Consider the following 15,891-nt stretch of genomic DNA (forward strand, 5'->3'; position numbering starts at 1 on the left):
ACCAAATCAGCACCCCTGCTGTACACCACGAATCAGCGTAGTTCGGGCTATCAAATTTTCGGAACAAATCCGCTTGTTTGTTCTTAAATGTTTTGATTTGGACACATCTAAAACGTATAAAGTTTAAACTCAAAACATAAACAAGGAAATTGGTCCAGATGGCTGAATGTCAAACAACAAAAGACATTATACAAGCTTTAACAAAGCGAGGTCATGCAAATTTAGATGCTGGCTACACTATTGGCCTTTGTGTCGGTCGTTTTTCTACCAGTATTTTGATTTCGGAAACCGTTCAATATACAATAAATATGACTCCAGAAATATCTATAATTCATTCGGAGTAATAGATTGTTTAAAATAGTTTTACTACGACAACCCATGTAATAAATATTTGGAATTACAGCAGAAAGCAAGTGACTTAATTCATGGCATCGCAGATCAAACACCTCCAAAATTACCGTATATGCAAGATTATGAACTAGCGATTTAAACTATTACTAAAGCCATGCATCGTATGTATTTATTCTATAAATAATATTGAATTTACTATGAGTTTGTCGATTCTGCAATATTTCTGTAATTTCGGAGCTTATAGGCAACCAATTAATGGTGAAGCGTTTATCAAATGCAGGCTACCATCTTTAGTTGTTTATTCAAAAACTTCTATTGATTTTGATGTCGTCCGACGGCTATGACGTCATCACTCACATATTCTCTCTAAACTAACGTGGGATTATAAAAAAAATGTAATTGGTCGAAGGAAAAGATTGATGTTTACGACAAACACGAAGACCGACGGACGACAGCATTGTCCTCTTTCGTGGATTAATTCAATAATGATATTAGTCATCGACGCATCGTCTGTTCTGCGGTCGCGACGATTTATACAAAGTTTCAATGATACATAATAGCCGATAGACTTTTACAGTCCTGTAAATTTTGTCAAAATTCTCTGCGTGTCCAGTATTCGAATCTTGCTTATGGCTAACCTATCAAAAAAATAAAGGTTTTGCATATGTAAGAACCAGGTGAAAAAATATATTTCTGCATACTTCTAATGAGGCTTCAAAATATTGCTCATTTCAATAGTAGACATCGATGAATCACTGTCGCCATTTTAATGTCTCAATAAGAGATTAAAATGTAACGTGTAGGTCAATATCTTCTTATCGCAAGTGTGTCGATGATATGAAATTTAGCACAATTATATATTTTCCCGACACAATAGTTGATCATGTTGTGTTCCTAAATATTGTGATTTCAACCGATATTTCGCTTAGTCGATTTTCACTTAGGATCTGCAGAATGTGGTTTAAAAACCTTGATATGACACGATTTATCAGAATAAACGCCACGCATTTTCGATTTGAATTCATGTTTATGTATAAATTCATCATTTATAGCAGCGTTTATACAAAGTTGCCAGTGACAATATTCAAGTCTGTAGGCATCCAATTTTGATAGGTCTTCAATTCAATAGTTCGCGAATTTGATAAAAACTATTCTTCGTTAGCAGTTCATATTTATGTTACAGTGGTTTCTCGGAATAATGTTTCGGATCTAAAGTTTACTGATGCGGTGTTTTGTCTTGCGCTTTAAGTGCTCTTTCCTGTCCTAGACGTTTCCCATTCATCCACATTTGACTTACTCGTCACCCCGTCTTAATCCAGATGGAATTTGTATTGTCAAACATGATGGGAAACTATTCCAGTGACGTCATCACCTTATACCCCTCAATTTACGAAACAAATTCTTTTCTAAATTTTCTGATTGATCGATTTTCTAGGTAAATCTAGTCTAGTGAGATCAATTTTTCAAACCGTTTTTGTGCGCACACGGTTGAACCTAAACATTTTTATTTTTCCATAATCGACAAAATTATTTTTGTTGAAACAATACACACAAATATAGTAAACGTAATTCAAAAAATACTCGTTTGCTGATAACGATCTATGGCCAAACACTGTGGGCAAAACACATATACCAACTCCCGCTTTTGCGGTCAACCTACCGGAAACATGAACTACAATTTACCTCCGAGCTGCCAATGGATTTCGCTTGAGAGTTATAGCTTTCGAAGATTAAGAAGTTATAATTTGGTATAAATTGTATGGAATTTCGTTTTTTTTTTCATTTTTCAAACGAAATAAATATATTGTAAGAAAGGATCTTTTGTAAATAACGAACAAGATAGCCGATAATCACGCTGATAGCCGTTTTGAAATTTTCAGACAACTTCATTGGAAGCATATGTAATTGATACATTACGTAGTTCGTTCATTATATATTATATTCTTTATATTCCCTCGTTTAAAACACAGAAACTGACGTACTACGATAATTCTTTAGGGACTACGACGCCATTTCGAATACATCCGATTCTAATTAATAAAGCAATATATTATGATTGTATTACACGTCTCATTATGACGAATAATCGATTTATCATTGGACCAATCATGAATAGTCTCTTTCTCGAGCAATCAACTTGCGTCTATTGTTACACAAATATAGTTAACTGAGCCCCATGGGATGGGTGCAATGTTAGAGCATAAGTGCACATTCATTGCGGTTAAGAAATGAACTTTTTAACCATTGAGGTTTTTGTGGTTATGACGTTTGACTTACTAATTGTCATGTGGTAATTGTGGCGTTTTTTAAGTCGATTTTTGTTTTTTATTGTTTGAAATTACTTTGGTACATCGCTATGCCTAATGCAGTGTTCTTCATATCTCTTTCCAACTGTCGCTCCGTTGTTAAATTGCATTACCCCTGACAAATCAATTTGAGTTCCGTTACACTAGAAACACGAATTCCCAGAAGTTGTGCGAATATCTAATTATAACGAACGGTCGTGAACATGGCGACAAAACGTCTTATTTTAGTCAGAGGGTCGCCCTATTGTGAACTACTGCCAAAAAGTTGTACTCTGGATTTCTGATTACTTGCTTGGCCCGTACAAATATGTTGAAATTATCGTAGTTCAATGCATGGTAAATAGGCTAAATTTCAGTCTATTGAATAATGTATGGGCGTCGTTACCCAGCATGTCAAGGCGCCATTCCACACTTTTAGAAAATATCGTAAAAATAACAGTATTTTCGCGGTACTCATTTTATTTCACAGACTTGTGCATATTTATTCACACATGTGCAGATCCGCTAGTCACAAGTTTTACTGAATACACTTATATTTCTAAAAGTAAACTTACTGTTGCCCAGCGGATGCCCTTGGTTACGCTTATTTTTGCCTTTAAATTTGGCACCCTGGGACGCAAATCATATTAACAACACTTTGGCTCCATTTGTGCCGTTTTCTTCCCTCAGGATTCTTTTGATTAAAGGCACTTTGAAAGTTTCGACATGAGGAACACGAAAAGTGTTAAAGTTCTTGACCTTGGTTGACTGGGCAACCATTCAATCATGTAAACGGTTACCGTCATTTGTAATGAACAACGTCATTTGTCTCATGATACAACTTGGTCTGCAGCCCAGTGGGAGATTTGAAATTTGTTTAACCTGTAGATCACAATCTTCATTCACTTGTTATATATATATAGGGTTCTCATAAAGTCTTAAAATTCTTTAAAATTGCAGAGAGATTTTATCGATACCATATATTGTTTTGGCACTCACAGATTTATTAAATAAAGTAAAAATACTTGAACAGTTACTAATTAGAAAACAACAAACCTGGCTAAAATATATTGAGAACTGACTTCATAACAAAATTGAGATTGTAAAGGGACTTATGTATGTATGGTCATGAGGATAATTTATGGTTGTTATTGTTGGTTGTATACATTACTTACTGAGGGTTTCACGGCAAAAAAAAATGTCAAAATTTCACAAAATTTTACTCGAAAATATTACAAAGAAATTTGGTTTGTTTTATTCTGGTATTCTAATTGCTGGGACCTCCTGAAGTATGTGCACCAAGATGGCGCACAACCTGAACGCAGGTTGTGTACCAGGTTAGGGCTCAGGTTATGCGACATCTAGGTGCACATACTTCAGGAGTACCAATTGCTGTTTAAAGCAATATTCAACAAAGTTTTTGATTATGAAAGTAATTGAAGTCTAAAAATTCCTAAATATTTTTCACATTCTCAAAACAGCTTTCTTCAAGTTTTTCCATTTTGGGTGAAAGACCTGAAATTCATCAAATAAAACTGAAACCTTGAAGATAAATAGATGATTGAAAAAAAATTTGGCAGACAAAAATTAACCATAATAAGTAATCTACAATCACAAGTCTTTTAGTTTATTACCTTTTCGAATATATTCATCCTTAGTTTTAAATTGTTTACCAATTCATAATGCCTATTCTCCTATAGCCATTTTCAATTAAACCCTACAATTTTGCCATTTATTTCAAGTGGGATAGGAAATGAATTTTCATGATTTTCGGGTTTATAAGTAAATTAAATGGTTGAATAATAAATAATTTTAATTATCACAAGAAACACATTTTGTTGTATTGATAAATAATTATACTTCATTGGAATGATTTGTTATGTGAAAAAAATTGTTGAGTTCACTTTAATTTGTCTGCTGCAAATATTCATTCTATCATTTTTAAAAACTATATATTTACTTTTATTACAGATGAAAGAAAACCAAGAGGATTTCCGTTTATTTCAATTCCACCATCAATAAGATCAGTGGCAAAAGGAGAAGATGCAGCTCTGATATGCTCAGCTACTGGCACCCCTCCACCAACAATTTATTGGTACAAGGACTTCAAAAGATTACCCATTGATGGAAAACATGTATCACTAACACCGACAGGTAACTGAATACAAATTTGTGTGTTATTGCTAGGGGTGTCCGGAATGAATTGATTATTCAAATACATATTATATTGGTTATACTTATATTCTATATAGCAACTTCTTCATTTCAGGAATAATTCAGAATAGTTAAAAATTTGTTATTTTGGGCGTTTGACCACTGAGATCTGTGAAGGGGCCATAATGTTGGCGTTCTTAGAAACAGTCAAAACCTGCATTTTTAGTGCGTGTACAAAATCTGTTAATCTATTAATTAATTGCTATCTGGTGTAGGTCAGTGTTCTCTATCAGTCCAATCCTGACCTCTGATTGTGTGCCTTGTATTTAAAACCTATTTCAAAAAAGATTAAGCAAAACTCCATAATAATGTAAACAAATGCAATCTACCGCTATTTCCTAAGTCGACTTGGCCAATTTCTCCACTGTTTGCTTTGCACTTATTACTTGACATGGATATTTGATTTTGCTTTCTATAAACCAATGCACTCAGTGATGTAATATCTAATATTCTTATGTGGTAATTCTTTGTTTACACACTCAAAACTTAATTAGTTTAAAACTCAATTTATCAATGATACTTGAAACTTTGTGTGCTAAACTAATTTGAAAATGATCAAGTCAATACTTGCCCAAATCTCCTGGCACCAGTGTGTGTGTGTCACTGCGATTTTGAATTATTATCATGGCTGAAGGTTACTGATCTACAATTGACTATTCAGAATTGAGATATACACATATGTATATTTCTCAAATGATTGCATTTTTGACAAATTTAATTTTGTCATGCATCTGCACGAAGTGTAGACAAAGTAATCTACAATACACTGATATTTCATTTTTTTTCGATTTTTAGAGTACTGTAATTTCATAATCTTAAGATCCATTTTATCCAAAGATCTTCTATCATTCTAGTTTGTTCATTTATATCCTACTTAGAAACTAACCGAAACTTCGTTTTAATCTAAGTTTATCTACCATTTTAGTTTGGTCATTTTACCTTATTTATCAACTAACTGAAATTTAACAATCTTTCCAATACAGTTGTTGGATTACAACGTTCTGGTAAGATAATCACTTCAAACCTTCATTCCATTTCATTTTCGTATTTTAGGAAGTTAATTATTTTGCAAACAACCTATAGAAATAAAATAAAATAAACAATTTAAATTTAAATAACAGAGATAACTAAATGTTATGTTTCAAAATTACTGAGTAATAAATTATTTTGAAAAAAAAAATTCTGTTGGCTATAGTATTATTAATTTGTATAATGTATGATATTTATGATATAGTCATTTCTCATGTATTTGTAAGGTATTTTAAAAATGTATTTATGATCTTAATACTTGAATTTTGTTCAATAATGTAGGTTCTGACAAAATCATTGTAGTTAATGCAACTGGTAAGGCAAATATACAAAATCATTTCAATCTTCAGGCATTGTTTGAATTGAAACATTCTCGTGAACATATCATGACATTGAAACATTTTCAAACACTGTCGATCCGACGATTCATACCATTGTTAAATGAAATTTTCAGCCAAACCATTTTCCATGTTCAATCCCATCTATGATCCATCTACATTTTGTGATGATTATCAATCTTGTCAATGATATCATTCAGTTTTATCATCAATGCTATTATTATCCACCATTTTCAACTTTCTTGCAGTTCCAGCCTGTAGTTTATTTTAAGTTAGTTAACTTTGTGACTTAGCATTTGACAAATAATAATGTGTGGATGAGTGTTTCTTTATCTAATTTTATCACTTGAAGATAATAATATATTTTATACAAGCACATTATAGATTTAGAAAAATTGAAATTATTTATCACAGGACAATCTATATTTCCTGGAATCGGTAATTATAAAAAAAAGATATCATGTTTCTGCGAAAATAAGACCTAACCTGAACTTCAAAAATGATTTTAATAACAGCCCTCCCTTTAAAATGAGACCAAGTCGATAGCACAATTTTATTTTTACCTACTTGATAGCAAGAAATCGCTTCAACACGCTTTGAATGATTACAGTAATAATCTATGTTTAGCAGTTATTTGTAATAAAAACGTTAAACGTGTTATAAGTCGGTCGGTTTTCATATTTTATATATTTGAAAATCTTTGTTTTTGATAAATGGAAATAAAAGACGTAAAAATAAACCCTAGTGTTGTCTTTTGAAAGAAAATTGAAATAAGACCCAGTTTCATTTTTGGGGAAACACGGTAGTTTGTAATCTTTACAAGAATTTCTGCATTTTCGAACACTGCAAAAAAAATTGATTCAGATCTTGTATACCATGTATAGATAATCAATATGGCTAGACAACTTTAACCTCTTTTCCCACTCGCATTCGTTTGCATTTCTTTGATGAATTAGATTTACAGTATTCAAATCCCAGTGCAGCAGAAAAAATCCTATTATATCTATCTCCATGTCTTTTAATGCTGTTAGTGTTCAAGCAGTCGTGAACTGTTGGAAAAATTAAAATAGGAAAATTGTTCAATAATGTTTTTTTGGAAATCTTTGATTTATTTTAAGGTGAATTTAAAGTCAACTAAAAATGGAAATCTGTGAAATATGACTTGATGCAATTATTGGTTTTATCATGTTACCATAAAATAACAAAGAACAAAGATTTATTTCTGTAAAAACTATAGCTTTTATTTTAAATTCAACTATCAAACCTTGTGAATAAAAATACTTAGTGATGCAATCTTCATATGTGAATCCCTCTCAAGCATTCTTTTCATTTATATTTCAATGCTTCAATTTGATTTCCACTTCATAAGTTCTGCATTCATATACCATTACATCCAAATGACATTTTTTCGGTTACTACGTATTTTCAAATTTTCGTGAATTTCAGGATTATTATATCATGAACATTTCCCATTGTGTTGTTTTCGCGTTGTTAAAACTATTTTAAATGTTATTGTATTGTATTATATTTTTTTCAACACATTCCAAAAGTTCAGCAAATATGAATTGTTCAAAAATTGTTTAAAAAATGGATTTATTGGTTGCAATTTAACAATGATCATAAATTGGCTTTTTACTAAGTTCAGCTTTCGTATTCAATGGATCTGAACTATGTAAAAACAAAACTGTCATTTGTGAAATTGTCAACAGTATTACAGCTTTAATAAAGACCTTTTTGTGGTCTAATTCCCTTCATCGACTTGCTACAAAAGATTTGGGCCATTGATAAAGGCCTTTCCCATGACAATTGATAGCTCACCCAAGTTGTTGAAAGAAGGTTGTCTTTGTTGAAGCCAACATGTCTTTTCATGTGATGTTATCCGTGAATAAATGCCACATAGAATTTTGTTTTTGATGATAAAAAATTTTATAGTCTCCGTCTCAAATTTTCCGACGCACTTGACCTTACGCACTTGGGCATTTTGACTTTTACCTTACTTTCACAGTATTGCTAAAACGTATTATACTTTATTTACTGCAATTATGTTGTTATTTATAATATTTATTATTTTTATTTTTAATTTACAACAGGAACAATCAACATAAGAGAGTGTAATTACACTGATCATGGCAAATATCATTGTGCTGCAGAAAACAGTCATGGAGTATCAATTTCCAAACCTGCTACTTTGTATGTGCGAGGTGAGGATTTTATACATAATTATTTGTCCATATTTACAACTCAAGTGATTCTTTCTTATCTTCAACTTCATATTATTATTATGAAAAGTAACTTCGAAAATTCAAAATTTGCTTGATGTGTTTTTGAAGTTATAAAACAATTTTGACGCAAAGACCAATTAGTATTTGCAAAAAATTACCTCAAAGCATTTTTTAAAAAGAACTTTTTTCAACTTTCTCTTGAAAATTATATTCTGTTGTTACAATTACGACCTTGAGTAAATCATACAAAACAAATAGAATTAAAGTTTACTAGGTTCAGGTTAGGTTTCAAAACTGCTATAACTGATGAAACTTTTATTCGATTGATTCAATCATGATTCATGAGTTTAGCCTTTATGATCAAGATCTCAAATGATGCAAAATTTGGCGACACTGGCATTGCTATTATCTAACTTACACAACTATGCTTTCTGACTTTATTTATCGTATAGAAACTCTAAACTTGGATATATATATATATCTTAAGTCTACCGTTCACTTGCTTACTTTTTCTTTATTTTTACGGTGCCTAAGATCGCCCACATCCTACTACAAGTAAGTTAATGAAGCAATGTATCAAACTGCTTCATCAATTATTGCATGATGTTTATTGTTTTTCTTTAAATTATGTTGTGAGACCATGGAAGAAATTCATGGACATTTTTTGTTATGTTTCAAGTTAAATTCATTTATATATTTTTAGATAAATAACTTATTTTATTTTTGTTCTAGACTTGTTTATTATATTTTAGTTAATAAAATTTGTTTGATAATTATGAATTTAAAAGTAATGAAATTGAGTATAAGAATATTTTTTTCATCAAACGTAAAGCGGTAAGTGATAATTGTTCACCAATTATGTAAGGTATAATTTTAGTTAGTAAATCACTACTTATGGTCATGGGAACTAACAGTTAATTTATTCTTCATCTTTTCCTTGCAATGGTTTCCGACCCTATTTTGCCGGCTGTGGTTGAGTTTATACAGACCATTATGGTTCAGTAGAAGTTTAAATAGACATTTGTTGATCTACCTGGTGATATTTGAAACTGTATAAACAATGTTACTTGAAGCAGTTTCATAATATAGGTTATATTTCTTCTAGTTGTCATGAGCGGTTCATCATGATTCCAAGTGTTTTTCTTCATTTATATAAATATTATGAATGCCTTGAATTGTATTCAAAGTAAATATTGGCTCCATCATTCAAAATCTTTGTCATCAATTATTCCTTATTAAAAACAATCGCAGGGTTTATTTGATCATATTCGGAGGTCGTAAGTCATCAATGGCCGTGTATGATCAAGTATACCTAAGGAAAGTTGATCTTTAGACAGCTGTATTTGAATGATCTTGCACAAGTCTGGCTAGTGGCTTATTGAGCAAAGTAGTCAGCAATTATTCTGTATTTTGTCTTTTCTTATCATCAAATCATGACTGATTACGCTATTTATACAACTTATTCGACAATGGTACGAATTATCCAGTTTGTTCCTATGCCTTAACATGGCAATGCGAGAAATTTTTAGCATTAATTTTGGAAAACTCTTTACCGATTCAAATTTTTTTTTTTGAGAACTACTGAAAATGTGCCCTTTTTCATATGGTTATATCATTCTGATAATGTCTTAATAAGTCAAAATTTGATTTTTATGAAAAATTGAATTTAAACATAACCTTATACTGGAGCATTTTTATCCAAAACAATAAATCTTATTTTCACTAAACTGTTAATAACTTGTTATTAAATTCTGATAAATGATTCCTGTCTAATCAGTCTAGATTCGATGATAGATGTTGGTCAGTCCACTTTCACAAATTCATACATTGTACGCACTGAGTATATAGTATTTAAATCATTCAATTACAGGCCAGTTTATATATCATGGTATTTCAATATGTTTATTGTCTACCTAATACCAATATTATGATAGGTGGCCGTGTTATGAACTACAAATGTTATAACACCTGCTATTAGTATTTTTATATGGACGATAAATAGTTTGTATTTGAGTTATGTATGTCCCACCATGTGTCTGATATATTATTGAATGATTTAGTGACAGTTCCACCATGTTATAATTACTCTAGCATACTCAATTCAAAGGAACGAACACATATTATTTTTATGTTTTTTGTCCAAGAACAGGACTTATTTTATAGTACAGTAAATGCTATAGGAAGAACATTATCATGTCACACAGTCAAATGTATGCGTCTAATATAAGCTACAGGAAAAAGGCAGTTAATTTACTGATCTTTTTATAATATATAATGGAATATCAAGGTTCAAATCATTTTTTATTTTTTGGATAAAATTAAAATTTTGGTTTTGCACCTGGCTTCATTTTAATTTTATTTTTAGTTTATTTCAAATTAAGGATTTCTGCTGCCAAATTCAATTCAAATTAAATACCTGTCTGATCTCCTTTGTACAAATTTTCAGATGAAATTAAATTTTGAGCAAATTTTATTTGTTTTGGAAAAGTTTCAAGTTCTTGAAAAAAAAGTAATTTTATTAAAAATTCACTTTTTTTCAATCCAAATTTTATTTATTGATGATAAACATTTTGAACGCTTTTTTAATAATTATTATATTGCCAAAAATCGTAAACCTTTTGAAAAATTTTCAGAGCGTTCCTTCCCACCAAAGTTTTCCATCTCCCCATATCGTCAATATGACGTACCAGTCGGGCAAGGTGTCAATGTTACTTGTGTGGCCGTTGGTGGACCAATGCCAAAAGTAAAGTGGCAGAAAGGTTTGTTTATTTATATTATGGTTTGATGCCTTGTTATGATTTAATTATATTGAATGCAACACAAAAGAACATGTTGATACATGAATTATCTTTGACACTTCTGAAACTTTGATTATATTAATATACCGCAAACAATAAAATTTTCATCTTTAGACAATATTATTGATGCTTATAACTCTTTTATGTTTAGTGTTATATAACAACAGTGGGCGTGTCTGGCATCACAAAATTGAATTATAATAAATACATTTACACTTAGTATTCATCAGCATCCTATTAAATTTGCCTCTACGAGTTTCGAATAATACACCACTGAAATATTTAAAAGTGCAAATGACTTGAAAAAGAATGGATTTCTGACATTGGTATATGCAACAAATTATACTAATATAGAATTCATTTTGTGTGAGCATCATCTGAAATACTATGCTGTATAGTCGTTCTAGTTGCAATTTTTTTTATACATAGTAAAAAGGTATTTCTGAATTTGAAAAATTTAGCATTTATATTGTATAAAAGAGGAATAACTCTGCTTTTTTCATATAAAGTCTTGATGCTTGAGTCATCTAAGATCAATATGCTTGACTATACGAATGCTCTTCCATTAAAAGTATAAATATCCAATAAAAATTGAATGCTTTTCCATTAAAAGTAAAATATCCAATAAAAATTAAAATCTATTTGGACACAAAAAACAAAATCTTTTGATTTTGCAAGTAATGAATCTGTTATAGCTTGAGTAGTGTAAACAAGCTACGTAGCAACTATGCAGTGATTTAATCTATGGAGGCTGATAGACTTCGTTATCTTTTATTACAGAGACAAAGAATGGTCCAGTTGATGTTGTACCGGAAGATGGACCATCAGAAGCAGTTGGGAAGTTAGTTCTGCAGTTGAAAAATGTCAGAGAATCAGCAAATTATACTTGTGTTGGGACTTCCTCGATTGATACAATCAAATTTACAACATTTATTCGTGTTCGATCTTTTCCTAAGGTAAGAGAACTGATTTGCAATATTCAATGATTGCTGATTGCTGACTTTTTTCTTGACGGGGATTCACTGAATTAGGCTTCTTAAAAAAGGTAGATCTACCAGATCTTCTCTTTCAACATTATTTATCATACTTTGTTGTGATTTTAAGAATAAAAATTGATGCTTACTTATACATTAGGCCAGAGGTTATAATTATTTTCTCGTCTACCCCACGTTTACCCACACATTTTTTTTTATAAATTTAGCTAAATTTACCCCAACAGATAGAGATCCCCTTCGCCACTATAAATATAATGTGTGCCTAACGGATAGCCTGCTAATAGCTTATTGATAAAGAACTCTGAATAATATATTCAATCATTGAAATACATTTATATATATTTTCAGCCACCTATTGCCCTTGAACAAGCTGACGTTCCAACCACAAGTACAGCTCTTATATCGTGGAAAAAAGGAAGTTCTGATCCTGTCACATCTTATACTGTTTATTATAAAGAACAATCAAAACCAGATCAACCTTATTTTATTGTAGATGGAGTTGGATCAACTAGGCGAGTGAAATTTTTCCAATTTTTATGAAATTTGTCCGAAAGTGAGACAAGCTAACTTTACGATTTGTGTTATATACAATTAGTAAGAGGCTTAGAGAGATTTCGGCATTAAATATTGTATGTTATGTGAGATATACTGGTAGTTTGAATGGAATTCAATAAATAAGTATTTTCAAATATTTGAGAACATTTTTATAATTGGTACCAGTCAAAAATAGATATAAATAGCAGTAAATAAGATCTCCAAGTGCAACTGGTGGAGAATTTAAATATATTTTTAATGTTGAATGTGTATACTAAACTGGATAAATTGTGAAAGCAACATTGATCTGAATGAAAGATCAGTCAGAATAAACTTGAAAATATATCCCAGATAAGTATTGTGCAATATTTCGCACATAGAAGAAAGAAATCTAAGCTTAGTGCATTCCAAGTAAATTCTCGACTTTTCATCTTACTAATCTCATGCTTATAATATTCTTATTAAAACATCACAGGTACCTTCTGGTTGACTTGAAACCATATACTTGGTACGAAGTTCGTGTATCAGGAACCAATGATTTGGGTGAAGGACAGAAATGTGAAGCTCTTTCTATACAGACTGCTGAGAAAGGTAGGTCTTGAGCCATCAAGTCGTTATAATTCTATTGAAAGGCTTTTGATCTATAGAATGCTTTATTTTCGCAACAAAATTTATTTTGTGAATCGATGGCCTAATGGTTTAGGCCTCACCATATTGGCTTTGCGGGTTAGTCTGAGTTTAGTGTCCATGCCCAAGACCTCGATGAATTTCTATTAAATTGTACAGGCATTGTTGAACTGAAAAAAATGGCTTTTTTTTTCAAAAAAAGTGGCACCTTGATGTACAGAGCCTTCTTCAGAACAATGTTTAAAACGCCATGTATACAAAAATATGAATTTGAACCTATCTTGTGTGATGAGTTTATGGTCACTCATATTCAATTTCAACTATGATTAAGTCGTTTCTGATGATGAACTGTGCTATCAAGTCCATGCATTATTTCCAGAACAATTTTGTATTCAAAAGTATATATTTTTGTACCTATTTAAAGAAATTACCCTTTCTTTTTCCAGAACCCACCAGTCCACCTGAGTCAATCAATGCCTATCTGCAAAGTGTCAGTTCCATTGTAGTAGTTTGGGAGCCTCCACTAGAACCAAATGGTGCAATATCTGCTTATCGTATCTATCATACCAGTGATGTTACTTTACCTTTGGAAGGTTTGTGTTTTATCCGTACATTTCATATGCTCATTCTATATATAGATAATTCTGTGGCCTTAATTTTCGTGGAGTAATTTTATGAATTAAACTTAAAAAATATCAAATTTTATTTCTTGATCTTTCTATTTATTAGAAATCAATTTTCCTTACTTTGAAACTTTAAAAAATGTTCTAGATTTTGGGGTTCAGTGTTGGTTTTGCCAGTTAGAATGTTTGTGTTTTGTTTGTTAATTTCACAATGTGTACACATTTATAATGTAGATTATGCTATGGCCTAAGTTGCTGGATTCTTTATGAAATTTTAACTCTAATATTCAATACTTTGAAAAATCTTATTAAGCATCCTAAATTTTGGCTTATTTCAAAATTATCAACAAATTTTGGGTCCATATCAAGAATTTACTACTTTTTCATCACTTTGCCATCCTTGAAAATTTTTTTAATTGAAACCTTCAGAATGGATGGAAAACGAAGCAGCAGGTAATGAACGAGGAACAGTTATTCATGGATTAGTTACCGATACTACATATACCATTTGTGTCTCTGCTGTCAATTACCAAGGCGAAGGTCCGCTGACGAAAAGAATCACAGTTAAAACAACGAAAGGAGGTAAGACAGTCACTATAACTACTACCTTCAAGTCGTTTTCAACTCGTAGTATATTTCATATTCATTTCACATTCCAAGGGTTTCAAGGAAAAATTGTGAATTTAGAGTTTTCACAAAATTTTTATTCAAAAATAATACTAAGATACTGGTGTTTTTTAATCACAGTTTGAAGTAATATATTCAAAAGTATTCCAATAAAAAATTACAGATGTTTAAAAAAAATTAAAAATTCATTTTTGCAAAACCTATTCTTCAAGTTTTGCTCTTTTGGGCTGAAGCCTTCAACTATTTCATAACATGTTCCACTTGCAAATTAAATCCTTCTGTCAGGTTATTTCTGAGATTGAAGTTGTATTTGCAGTTGTATATACCTATATTCTTTCTCTAGTTCCACCCCAGCCTCGTAACATTGAAGGTGAATCAGAATCTCCTGACAGAATCACGTTGAAGTGGGAAAGACCGCAGGTTGGCCAGGGACCTGGCGGTGATACACAGCCTGATATCACTACTTACTTGCTGGCATATAATTGTTCTGCACATGGATGTGAGGTAAGACAATGCTGGAATTATTTTAAGATTTAGCAACTCTGCCTGAGTTTTCTTCGGACCATACTCCCATAATTTGTGAGTGAGTACTTTTTGAAAAACAATCTCAGGTGCTCAGGTGAAGTGTGTGTACGAATATGGAGGTAATTAATTTTGTTAACCTATTTTACATCAAGTTATGTAAAGGGACTGAAACCTATGGGAAGAGGGTATATTCACTAGGCTAACACAGCCAGTCTCCTAACTCGTAATAGAACTGAAAAATAAAAAATCAGAATAAAGTTATGGCCTAACCTTAACCTGGTACACACACTATCTCATTTACGTTTCTTTGCATTGTGAGGTTTATGTTTGGCGATCTAAATGATGCATGTCTAAAAATTTGAAGTAGTAATTTACCCAAGTCACCACTGATTGGCATCAAAATTTTGGGGTAAAAATGTATTTTTTATTCAATATTAATTTAACTAAAATTATTTCTTCTCAGACTCGAATGAAAAAACTCACCATACCACCAAAAGAATCATTTACTTTGACAAATTTAAAACCAAACACTGTATATGACATTAAACTTGCTGCACAAAATATCCATGGATTAGGATCTTTCACCCAACCATTGTCAATTAAGACTCGTGAAGATGGTACGTACATTTATTATTTTGTAATTAGTATTGTTTTTCATTTATTATCATATTGTATTCAGACAATGATAATAAATTTTTCTTGTAAGGAAACTTGTTAATGTTG

General features: G+C 31.3%; 1 protein-coding gene across 5 annotated transcripts in view; it reads left to right on the plus strand.

Moving 5' to 3' along the window:
- LOC120347448 (receptor-type tyrosine-protein phosphatase delta-like) overlaps window positions 1-15,891 on the plus strand; it is a 56,804-nt gene that overhangs the window by 22,328 nt on the left and 18,585 nt on the right. For 4 of the 5 annotated variants that reach the window (XM_078117712.1, XM_078117714.1, XM_078117716.1 and 1 more), the window contains 11 exons: window positions 4,608-4,790; window positions 8,308-8,418; window positions 8,974-8,994; window positions 11,073-11,198; window positions 12,018-12,193; window positions 12,581-12,744; window positions 13,242-13,357; window positions 13,840-13,986; window positions 14,446-14,598; window positions 14,987-15,147; window positions 15,632-15,785. In XM_078117712.1, coding sequence (XP_077973838.1) covers window positions 4,608-4,790; window positions 8,308-8,418; window positions 8,974-8,994; window positions 11,073-11,198; window positions 12,018-12,193; window positions 12,581-12,744; window positions 13,242-13,357; window positions 13,840-13,986; window positions 14,446-14,598; window positions 14,987-15,147; window positions 15,632-15,785 — 1,512 coding nt within the window. The remainder of the gene's footprint in view (window positions 1-4,607; window positions 4,791-8,307; window positions 8,419-8,973; window positions 8,995-11,072; window positions 11,199-12,017; window positions 12,194-12,580; window positions 12,745-13,241; window positions 13,358-13,839; window positions 13,987-14,445; window positions 14,599-14,986; window positions 15,148-15,631; window positions 15,786-15,891) is intronic. The other variant, XM_078117713.1, reaches the window with a different exon arrangement.

This window comes from Styela clava, chromosome 11 (assembly GCF_964204865.1).
Source record: "Styela clava chromosome 11, kaStyClav1.hap1.2, whole genome shotgun sequence".
Taxonomy (NCBI): Eukaryota; Metazoa; Chordata; class Ascidiacea; order Stolidobranchia; family Styelidae; genus Styela; species Styela clava.